The 12,540-nt window shown below is 41.9% G+C and overlaps 1 protein-coding gene across 2 annotated transcripts in view; it reads right to left on the reverse strand.

Moving 5' to 3' along the window:
• The window catches only part of CYTH3 (cytohesin 3), a 52,057-nt gene extending 39,524 nt beyond the window's left edge, over window positions 1-12,533 (reverse strand). Inside the window, exon 1 of one of the 2 annotated variants that reach the window (XM_048064703.2) lies at window positions 12,330-12,533. In XM_048064703.2, the coding sequence (XP_047920660.1) occupies window positions 12,330-12,360 (31 nt within the window). In that variant the 5' untranslated portion in view covers window positions 12,361-12,533. Of the gene's footprint in view, window positions 1-3,791; window positions 4,817-12,329 lie in introns of those variants that run through there. The other variant, XM_048064707.2, reaches the window with a different exon arrangement.
• Between the last annotated feature and the right edge of the window lie 7 nt (window positions 12,534-12,540).

Consider the following 12,540-nt stretch of genomic DNA (forward strand, 5'->3'; position numbering starts at 1 on the left):
CAGAGAAAAACAAAAAGTTTAACAATTAAAAAAAAAAAAGGCAGCATTCTCTCCCTCTTTCAAGACATTATTATACTGCTTTCTTCAATTTAGCTGGCATATTTCATTCTCTAGGCAACAATACTTCCTGAATTTCCTCTCAAATACACCACAAATGCAGCCAAAGCATCCTGAAGCATAGTTCCTTATTCTAGTTGCTGTATTTTAGTGGCCTTTGACACAGGCAGAGTCTACATACAACCAATTCTGCAAAAGACAACTGGCATTAGGCATTCTACAATTTAAGATCGCAACACCTATTGTTCAGAAGAACTTTGAATACCATTCTTGCAAAACAAAATGAAGCAATACTGATAATTTAATCACTACAATGTTGGGAAAAAAAATTATTTACATGTATTAATTTCATGTATAATATTGTATTTAAAAATAAGATAAAACACAGGGGTGCTCAGGACAGGAATCAATCTCAACAAAGCCCAAACATAGCTATGCAATATATGACACCCAGTGCAGTAACACAGCAAAATGAATGTCGTAATTTGCTTAATTAAAAAGAAGAAATAAATGCCATATAGAAAAAGAAATTTGGTTGCAGGTTTACAAAACGTGCTGTTAGTCACCATGTTGATAATCACCACGTTGACAGTCACCAGTCAACCATGTAAATTCGGTGACCATACAAACAAAACCAACTGTTACTGCCATTTACCCATGGAGTGCAGCAATCCTACCACAGGAACAAAACTTCCTCATTCTTAACATTGACACTGGTGAGCAAGTACAAGAACTCCAAAGATTGTTACATCTTACATAGCTGCATGGACAGCGTAGGGATTTCTACATTGCAATTGATTTGCTTCAGAAGTATTGTGCCTTCAAAGCATAACATTTTGTCCACATTTCACTTCCACTTTGAAGTCACAGATCAGCTCCTACTAGTTCAGGAAGGAAAATAAATTGTTATGTTCTAGCACGGTGGGGTGAAATGCCAGGTTGTCCAGCAAGCCAGCAGGCTCACCACAAATCTTCTTTTTTCTTTTTTTTTCCTCCTTTTTTTTTTTTAAATAAAAGAATTAGTAAGGTGTATACACTAATATTTTCCAAAATTATGATATAGACTGTGGTTATGTTTTAAAATTCCTCTATCGCTAATAATATAATATTTCAAGCTAGTTCTTCCAGTCAATTAGGACTTATTTGTATACTATTGTTATTAAACTTATTACTTTGACTAGCATAATTACAAAGTGATTGAGTAACTACATTCAAAATTAAAGACTCGGTGGCAGTAACAGAATTCTTAAGTTTAGTAGCCATTTGATGGACTCCACTTGCAAATTTAGTGTGGAAGGAAGATCTGAAAAGCAGGCAGAAACCCAACAGCCACGGCAGTTCTACCTTGCATCACTGGTCCCACGTAACTCACATACAGGATGGCTGGCTCAATTATAAAGAAACTCAAGAAATTTGATCTTTTTAACAAAGAAAAAAAGAAACAGAAATTGTTTTGAAAGAATAAAGGATGCATTATTTTGGTCATCCTTAAGTATTCTCACATTCCGTGTACCTACTGTATTTCTCACTCATTTTGTTTAATCTGGATCCAAACCATCATCTACATAGTTGGAAGCACAAAATATACCAAAGGGAAGCTGAACTCTGAAGAAAAATATTAGGCTTCTCGCTTCCTTAAATACTTGGGCTCTGTAAAACAAAGACTAGTGAAACACAGCATAAATGAAGTTAGCAAAATCAAAACTGTTCAATGAACATTGTAGAACTCATTACATATTGTACCAATACTTTAAAGACAGTAAAGGATTTTGTTTCAATTAAATCTTGTACTAGGAGTGATAAATTGATACCTTCTTCCGAAAGTAATCTAAAAGTATGGCTACCTTCCCATTCCATTCAGGCAACTTCACTTCTTTAAAAAAAAAAAAAATCCTAGATGACTTAAGGTCTACAGCAAAATCTGAAGGCGTTTAAGTATTTCAGGATGGGATTTATGGCAGAGTTCTGAAATGGATACTCCTAGTTCCTGTTGCTTTTACTGGAATATTTTTATAGAGAGTCACTTTTTTCCCACCCTGCCCTTTTCCTTTACTGAATTTCTACACAATAACTTAGATTTGACCATCACCGGACATCTGAACAACAATAAAAAAAGTTACAGCTGGATCCTGTATTAGTCCCAGCTGCATAGGATCTCTGGCTGCGTTCACAAAACAAGAAAGCCAATAGGAAAACAGTAGGAGAATTTCTTTTAGCAGCTTAACTTTGAATAAATTGCTTTTCCATATGCTACTACAACAAACTATTTTACTACTCGATGCAAACTGGAATTATTCTTCCTATTTTTCATCCCCTTTTCTAAAAAAAAAAAAAAAAAATCCTACTACAAAAACCTTTACTACAAAATGCCAGAAAATAATCATCTCCATATGGTCTTTCAAGTCTAACATACCACAATGGATGTATCTGCCAAGTCCACCCACCCACAGGCTCCATAAACTTTAGAGTATTATTTGTATTTAATTTGGATTACCAATTTCACCCAACCTTTCCCCTTCATAATATGTTTCTTTTTCATGCTTGCAACACAGGTAGAAAATACAAAAGGAAAATGAGTTTTCAGCAATCAAGAACAATGACGTAACGTGTACTCTCTACACTTATCACTGAATTCATAGTGGAAGGACTTAAGCTAGCCTTCTTTTTATGTTTGCACTTATAAAATATCACCTAATCTTTTAAAACATTCATGTGAGACTATGTCATTTATTGGTACAAAACCAAGACTAAACACTGCAATCCTTCCAACTACAGTGCAGAAAACGAGGGTGAAGAAAGATGTATTTTGATTTCAAAAACGCTGGGGGGGAAGTTTCCTCTCAGATATTTAAAAAAAGAAAGTTACTATATTTAATGCACAAAAATGCACTTCCTATAGCCAAAAAAAAAAATAAAAATCAACACCATATGCTCCATTTATCTGTCCTGAGCACACCACCTCCAGCAAACTGCAGTGTCACAGGCTTCCCAAAAAGGCTGACCTCACGTCACACACAGGAGTTGGACTTGAGAACCAGGCTGAGATTCCCAGCCCGCAAAATTCACCAGCATCAGCTACGCTAAGAAACAGCAAACCAGTCATGTACCTGAAAGCCTTTAATCTCTCCCTTCTGTGGCTGGAATCATTCTCATAGACACAACAGTCATTTCTCTAACTTTGCATCCGACTAACCTTGGCTTCCAGTTTCAAATTCCACTTCAGAAACAGTTTCCATACAAACTGCAATTCAGGAGTAGCAGCACAAGGAAAAAAATGCACAGATATTCTCCTTGTCCCCAGAGGAATGCTGGATTCTCCTTTAGAAGTGTTGCAGGTACAGAAAGTAATAATCTGAGTAACTAGAAGGGCGGTACAATAGGTCAGAACTGACTTGCAGAAGAGCAGGTTAAAACAAAAATTTACTTTTGAGACTATAAACATACACTTCCATAACATGACGTGCCCATGAATGCGTTACGTGACGGATACCACATCCAGAATGAGTCCTCCCCAGTTAGCATGCACCAGGGTTACGCCACGGTTTCCTCCAGGCTGAGCGAGGCTCCTGACGGCACGCTCCCCAAACACCGAGTGCTTGGTTTGGGCATGGCCCAGGCAGGATCCTTTCAGTCAAAGGGAAAACCACACAGAAAGGAAAGAAAGAGAACCAAAAATGTAGAAAAACAAAACAGGGAGAACCCCCAAAAAGATGCACAGACACACGTTTACCTACCCCAAGCAATCAAGTCCATAGATCTGCGAGGGATCACCAGCCAGCACGGCCTGTACACGGGAGCTCCTCTGTAGGCTACCCTGAGGAGCTGAACACGTACAAGCACAAGAAAGGGGGCAGGTCCCTGGGGGCTTCTCAAGAAGGGCTCAAGGCTGCCCTACATAGGACCAAGCCCCTAGCCTGAAGTTGGGAGGATTTTCATGGTCAGAAAATGCATTTAACTTGCAAGGTTCCTCCCAAGGAAGGGAGTTGCTCCGTACCAGAGCCACCAGCGCTTCTTGAAGCCACTTGGTTTAACCTCCACTTCTTGGGAAAGCCTTCCCCCACAGCCCCCAGTTGTGAGATACAGCCACAAAAACATGCAGCAGTTTCACAAATTCAAAAATGGCATTTGCAAGTGGTCAAAGTTGTACTCGGGGAGAGTACACAGCCTGGTGGGAAAATTCCTCTTCAGTCGATTTGAATGACGAGGCAGGAAGTTCATTAGTCCATGCTTACATGAGCGAGAATAAAAGAAAAAAAGTACTCAAAATCTGACTACTGAATATAAGAAATGCTACTTTACACGACAATAATCCCTTATTTTGTAATATGCGGCTACAAATGCCCCTTTTGCCTATTCCCCTCTCTTGTGCATGCCTCATGAGGCAACAGGACCCGTTCGGGTCAGAAGTTGACCCTCCAGACAACGTTGCTTATGAGCTAAACAAAGATCTTATTAAGGGACACGATATTTACAATATATGAAAGCAAAAATGTAACAGCAAATAAAGACTTCTGAAAACTTGGGAATCGAGCAGGAAAACAACCTGAATGGTATTTAGCACTCCGAATCAGACAGTACGAACACACATCTCCATGCTGGAAGTTACACTGCCTATTAATGAGGCACTTGTATAAAAACGGAGAGGTGACTCACTAAATGATTACATCTCACTGTGCCTTTCACAGAAAGCAGCAAGAGGCAGTTTCCCCTGCTTGCACATGCCAATTTTTTCAGCCTTTTTTTTGTGTTTGCATGTGTGTGAGAACAGGAGAGAGACGGGATACATTCCTTTTCCTCCCCATCTACTCCTTCTGCCAAACGACGTCTTGCGTACCACTCAATTTCAATGTAATTTGACTGAAGGGTGGATATTACAAGCCTTGAGAGAACTGGTAACTGGCTAGGGGAGACACCAACATGAATTCCCACAGTTGCTGCTCAGCCGCTCCTGCACCCTGAGAGGCAGCAGACAGCGAGCGAATTTGCAGACGCGCTCTACGTGGCCACCCCGCGCGAGCCCTGCTCCGAACCAGCTGCAGAAAATCACATTATTATGCAGATAAATGCATGGGGAACGAGGCCAGAAATAGAATACCATGAGGAGGAGATGCATGGTATGTCACTGGAGACATGAAAAAGATTCAGGACTCCTAGGGGAGAAGGCAAAGCTTTAGAGATACCAGACCATTTCCATAGACTTGGGTTTCATCATTTTCATACAGCTTGCTTGTTTTGTTCAAAAAGTTCAAGGTATTTCACCTAAAAATCAACAACTGTTTTCTCCTTTGGTATTAAGGACCCACAGCAGCTCCTCACAATCCAACCGGGCTGCTAGACCCGATAGGGAAAGCCAGATGTGAACTCAGATTCAATCATCACAAACAAACTTACCTCCAAATCTTGTTTTAAACAGAATTTTCTTACGAAATTCTATAGCATTATTAATCAATAGTCTCACAGTAAAATCTATCCTTCACAAATCTTCCGTACTCCTGGCATAAGCTATTTCTTTTTATAATAAACAGAGCGTCTGAAAATGAGGCTAATTAGTAAAACCATGCCAAGAAGTCCAACCTATTGAAAAATTAGATCAAAGATCTCCAGTACTTCATGTCCTGGTTGAGATTTCCCAAGCTTCCAGCGTGCTACATTTCCTGTTAAACTCCATGAGATCCTACTGAATTTGTCAAAGAAATGTTTGTTTGTTTTCTGGGAAATATTAGATAACGTCTGTATTTGCCTTTTTGCACGTCAACTTATATTGGAAAAGCTACCCACTTATATCCCACCTACGTGTAAGTAGATAGCAGAACTTCAACAGAGTTGTGGAAGCAGCTATGTATCGTTGTTTGTTTAATAAAAACTTTATAATACTGAATAATGGGCTTAAAGAACTTCAGAAAGTAATGAAATAAATGTGACACAGATGTTCACCAAAAAAAAAGAACAAGAATGTTTTTACTTCATAGCAACGAAATAGGTCAAGCCATTTCCTTCTTCAGGCAAATCTCAGAGGACCACAAAACACATGGTTTTTTAGTGGATTTTGTGTGTCTATCCCACTAAAAGGAAACACTGTTGTCCAAAAAATTTGCAATACTAAGTTTTCCCATGAAATTGTTGGAATTAAAAGAAGGAAGTCATATGCAATTAAAAACAATTTGCTAGATGCTGAAGTTATACAAATGGTATATAATTAAACCCACTTTTACTATCTAAGTCGCATACCTTTCCTCTACAACACACTGCTTTAAACGAATGCGCAGTGAAGAATTCAGAAACACCACTCATGGCTGTTCACATGAAGTTTTCTTTGCCTCTATGAATATTAAAGTAAAATATCACGAGTTCTTCACCTCCACGGGATTGCGGCCCTACAGCCCTGCAAGCTGACAAGCTTTCCCAGCAGACTCGCTGCTAAGGGCTTAATTTTATCCTCAGTGAAAGAAACCCCTGGTCAATGTGTCCAAACTCTTCGCTAAAATGAATGCAATCTTTCGGTACCTGCTTAAATACTCACAAACTACAGGAAGACAAAGCGAGGCAGACAACCTTAACTACCACTTTGCCTTAAAAATGTGGAAATAATTCCCACAGACAGCTTCAGTCACCATGAGACACTACCCCACATGCTGCCTAGCCCCATGCAGAAGTGTGCAGAAAGCGTAGTGTGGGATCCCATAACCAGATTAAATTTATTCGTACACTCAAACAGGAAAACAAATATTGCATAGGAACATGCAACTTATTTCCTAACTTCAGGAGCAAGATTGCAAAAGCGTTCAAAAGGTTTTGCATTGCCTTTTTAAATGTCTTTTTCGTACAACTTTTCTATGGACTTTAAAGAAAGAAAGAATAAATTCTAACATCTGATTATTTCCTTGTCAATAGCCACTCGGGATGTCGGTGTGCACCCATGGACACTAAGAAAGGCAGTGGGAGGAAACAACACTAACAGCTCTGGTTTAGACTCATTAAACTTAAGATGACAATTATGCAATCTTAAGATCTTAAACAAGGCAGCATTTTAGCTGGGACAGACGGCACTGGATCCAGAGCAGACAGTGTATGCTGCAAGTCATCCCTTTAAACTCAATAGTCTGATTTCTATTTGCAAATTTGATTGTTCAGAACAAGGAATAGGGAGGAAGACCATTAAGGCAAGCACAGGATCCTGCAAATCTTCACAAAAATTTGGAAGCAGAAAGACGATCTTCCATATGAAAAAGCGATTAACAAGATCGGAGGGGAGTGAGGAGACAACAGCGAAAGAAGCCAAGAAAGAGCAAGATTTCAAAAAGAAAAGTATAGTAAACAGTACTAGAGGCAGCTGGCGGGACAAAGAGGAGGAAGGGAATGTACTGAGTACAAGGGGTCAGGACAAGTGTGGAAAGGACCCAGGATGAACCTGGAGGAGATGCTCTTCAGACGGCGACTGCAAACAGCTCATTCGATGACTTTCAACATGAAAAGAAGATGGGGCAGTAGTTCAACATGAAAATGGGGCCGAAGACGGGGTGTAAAAAGAAACAGACCAAAGCATGTTTGCACTGGGAGGGAAAGGAAGCAAGCAAAAGATAGCAGCAGATAAGATGGAGCTACAGTATAAGTGAAACAGTTTAAAGCTCTTAAGGCAATAGATCAAACTTTTCTATAGTGCAAGCAAGGGAGAGACACAGGTGGAAAAGACGGCAAGCAGAAGAAACTGCAGGACAGACACACCTTATTTCATCAGTTTTCCCTTGGAAAGTGTTCAAAATCCTATGAAGAAAGAAGGGGAGGCAATAAACATGATGAGACTGAAAGATTTGATGTGAACCGCAGGATGTACCTTGGAAAACCCTGTGCTGCCTCGAGACGTGCAGCCCCTCAACTGGTAAAAGCTTTTATGGAACCATTGCTATTAAAAGACTGCAATATCCATCTCGTAACAGCAGCACATGGGGAGCCCCCTTTCACGTGGCTATTACCGTGATTCCCAGACACCGTTCTGCAGAGAACACTCTGTTCCTCTCAGTAAATCCTACAGGTGTTTTTTTTTTTTTTTCCTAGATGTAGTAATACACACAGATGCTATGTTATAGGCATGCTGTTCCACTAAAATCCACGCCATGCTTATATAGCTGTGCACCAGACACCAAATACTACTTAACAATTTGTCAAGTTTGGCAACCTCTGGAAACTTTGTCAGCAAAAATTTAATGTTTTCTTCCAAGGCACAGCTAAGAATATTGAATGCTAGGCTCAGAAAAAAATTCATGTGTTATTGCAATTAAGATGCCCACTTTCTGATAGCATTATAAATAACTATTATTCATAATTACATTGTAAGTATTAATATGTTTGGAGCTCAAAATTAAGATCCTATTGAACCAACAGGTAGCCTCTATAAATGTGAAGTAGGTTGAGCATGGAGAACTATTTATTTAAGCAAAAAGCGACTTAATGTGAAGCACTGTTGGCTAACAGAAGACATTTATGTTTAATTTTGTGCTGTATCCCCAGATCTGCTCTTTTTCCTCTTCCTAGAATCCCTACATGTTGTTAGTCTAACGCTCAGGTGCATTTTTATACTCTTGGCACTTCCCCAGTGTTATTTAAAGCTACAAGCCTTCCTCCAAAGAACTTCTCGGACAACTTTTTAAAACCACCAGTACAAGTTATCCATTTTGATGAGTCTGGAGTGAAACATGTTTAACGTTCTTCTATGCTAAATAAATTCTTTATTTCATGAGTTTCTTTTAGTATAAACAAAACATGCAGATTTAGTCTCAAATGCAGAGCAAATATCTAGAACCATGCGCAGGCCACATGGATTCTTCTGTCTGTAACATCTACCTTTGAAAGACACAACAATGCACAAAAAACAAAGCAACAATAACAAAAAAAAACCAGAACCAGTCCAGAGGTTACTGCCTGAAATTTAAATAGATATCTATATATATATGAAAATCATTTTTAAAAACATTTTTTCTAAGAAGAAAATGTTTTTTCTTACATTTAACAGATTTTGCCTATAAATGTGTAACCGCTTTGCCATGCAGAAGAACAGAAATCATCTTGCTAAATTTGGTTTGGCAGCAAATCTATTCTTCTGAGTCTTCTGCAAGACGATCTGGTCTCTTGGTCTAGTTCCTCATGAGCGCCTCTCTGCATAATAGAAATCAAAGTGCTACCTGGCACCGTCGCTGCAAGTTGGGCCAACTAGCACAGCCTGGCAACTGAACTGCTCTAACCCCCCCCAAAAAAGCTTCACAATTTGGGAATAAAGAACAGAGTTTGGGGAACAGTATGGAAACTTCACTGTCACAATCAGTACTATATTTTTTCATGTTTGCTAAGTTGAAACAAGATTTTAACCTTTTTGCACGTCTGTTTAGAACCCTTCATGGAGATAGGCTCAAAACAAGCAGACACACACAAGTCACTACGTACTTCATTGTGTAGGTTCTTCCAGGCAGACCAGCACCGAGTTGGATTTGGGTGACGACGAAGCAACTGCACAACTCAACTCAAATCCAGGGAAACAAAGAAGAGTACTATTCCGGCCTGCCTTCTACACACCTGCTGCAATATTCAATGTAAAGATCTCGGTTCAATGGTACCACCCCTATGTAACAGTAAGCATGTTAGAAAAGCCTCAGTCAGATCACAAAACATGTGATTTTAAACCAAGCGAGGAGAGGGAGGGGGAGAAATTTCCTGGATCAAGTGAACCACAGAGATATTTTAATCAGAACACAAAAGAAGGCTGAGACAAACACCAACTGACTCGGATCATATCACATCAATAATCCACGCACACAGCCTCCACTGAAATCAATGGGAGGTTTGTGTATAAATGGCTTGCATAAAATAAATGCATGCCCCCATTTAGACTCCAGAGAAGAGAGAAAACACTGAGAACAATTCCCGTAATTAACATTTCTCTTCTGTCAAGTGTTTCTAAAATAATAAATCCTAGCTTTACATAGCTCCGCTGTCATTCACAGTTTTTACAGGAGGTGGCAAAATAAGTGACCCCATTTGACAACTAAGGGAACTGAAGCATCAGATGCAAATTATACAGAAGAGCAGGGCAGCAGGCAGAACTGAACTGGGAATAGCAGTTTACCTTCTGAATCACAGTGTAATGTCCTAGATATTTAGATGCTTATCTAGATCAAGTCTCTAATTAGGGTGATACCGTGCAGTCCTCAAATAATTGTGCACACTTCCTAAAGTACCTGTGCACATCGATAAGCTCAGCTTTATGAGGCTGCCGGTCAATCGTGAATTTTTGAGCACTGGAGGTGTCCTGCAGAGGTTCAAATGCTGGGCAGCCCTGCTCGGACGCCCTTGGCAGCCCACGGCTCTCAGTACTTAGTGGCACTAAAGCATTTTAAAATTGGTTATCAAATCAACACTTTTCACATGCTTTCTATTGTTTAGAAAGAAGAAAAAAATGACTCTTAATTCAAAACAATTCATTAGCTGGAAATGATCTAACTAATCCTGGTGTTCCAAACCGACTGTGTTCCGTAAGAAAAAGCCAGACAGGATCTCTAGTCAGGAAAAAAGTTCAGTACTCACAAGAAATTAGTGTAAAACATTAAGTACTGGTTGAAAAAAAAATACAGTCTAATTAGTCTACGATTGTTTTACAACAAAGCCAAGTAGGAACATAAACTATTCTGTTCTGACAAAAAAGCAACATGTTTATTAGTGATAAAAAGTTATAAATAGTTTCATTTGCACTCTACATGAAAATCTGATGTCTTCATCCACAAAACCAGCCTTCAGAGCAATAAAGACCAGCTCCGCCCAAGCTTCCATCTTTTTCCTCCTGTGAAAATGCAACTCTGAAACACTTAACACTTTCTGAAAGGTGATTCTCGATTCAGCAAGAGGTCCACTTGCTAGTCTAAGCCTTGCACGTGAGCAGGTACTACTACATTACACAGGGCTCGTGCCGACAGCAGGCACGGTCATCTCCCTTTACTACAGATGCAAGCCCATAATGCTGTGAAAACTTATTTTGAGTTGAGCAAATTTTCTGGCCTTTACAATTACAGTGTTCAATTGTTCCCAATGACATTTTTTAAAGGAAGACTGTCTTGTTTTGTTATTTGGTTTCCTTTTTCAGATTTTTTTAAAGACTTGAGCCCAACACTAACCAAGGGACGGAGGTGCCTGCTAAGAAACGGCCATGCTTACAGACGACTCCTTGAATTATTTTTCTGATTCATCACAGACTTTTTTTTCCAAGTTGTCAAAACAAACACCACACCCACTTGATTTCCGAGTTCTGGGTAATTATATTTAGAATTAGCAATCACCGTGTAACTATTAATCATACAAGGCTTAGCCATTATTTTACCTATCTAAAATAAAGCAACACGTTCAAACGCGGGCGGTTTAGTGCTTTATTCAGGAGAGATCCCCACCACTCTGCACTCCAAACCATGCCACTGATGCAGACAGCCACAGTCGCAGCAGCAGCAGTGAATATAGGGCACAGCAGTGAGCCAGTGCCTCTGCCCCAGGGCAGGACCGGCTGCTCCTCAGCACCATTATCACTGGCGGCACCCAAGAGCCGAGTGCTTCAGACACAAGCTTTACAAACGCGCTCACACCACGAAAATCACACGAGGAGAGCGGGCTGCAGAGCTGCAGATCCTGGAAGCCGGACGGTACACAACCCCGTCTCCCAACGATTAAGAATTGAGACTAAAAAAGCTCCCCCAGGACGCGAGCCCTGACTTTCTGAAGGCAGGCTTTGGGAGCACTCACACCGCTGCCTTCAGGCTCGGTTCACCTTGTTCAAACTGGCCGAACCACTCCGTGATTATCACCGAGCCGCCACGAAGATGACACACACACACTCGCAGCAGCCCTCACAGAACATAATTACCCTTTTCACCGCCCGCTGCCAGCCGCGTACTTTTCCCCCCTCCTCCCCAGCAGCTGCACCGGGGCAGCGCAGCGATGTCGCCGGGCGGGAGCGGAGCCAGGAGCGGGGCCGGCCCCCGGTGAGGGCCGGGGACACAGGGCCGCTGCCACCGCCCTCCCCACTCCGTGCCCGGCTGCCGGAACCTCCGGCCCGACCCCGCCGGCCGTGGGGCTCCGAGCCAGCCCCCGGTGGGGCCGCCGAGCACAGGCGCCAGCCCCCGCGCCCGGCCGCGGTCCCCTTCCCCTCAGCGCCCGCGGAGCGGGACGGGGGAAACGTCCCGGGCTCGGGGCCCCCCGGCCACGAACGCGGGTGTCCCTCCGGCCCCCCCAGCGCCACTCACCGCCGCCACCCCCGCCGCCCTCTTCGTCCATGTTGGAGCCGCAGGCAGGGCGCTCCGCAACGGCCGCGGCTGAGGGAGGCCCGGGGCTCGCTCCACCCGCTTGGCGCCTTTCTCGGCGGCTGCTCTTCCTCCTCCTCCTCCTCCTCCGCCTGCCCTGCCCCGTCCCTCTCCGCCCAGCCCTGCCTCAGCCCCGGCGGCAGCCACCGCCTCG

The sequence above is a fragment of the Anser cygnoides genome, chromosome 15 (genome assembly GCF_040182565.1).
Source record: "Anser cygnoides isolate HZ-2024a breed goose chromosome 15, Taihu_goose_T2T_genome, whole genome shotgun sequence".
NCBI classification, from domain to species: Eukaryota; Metazoa; Chordata; class Aves; order Anseriformes; family Anatidae; genus Anser; species Anser cygnoides.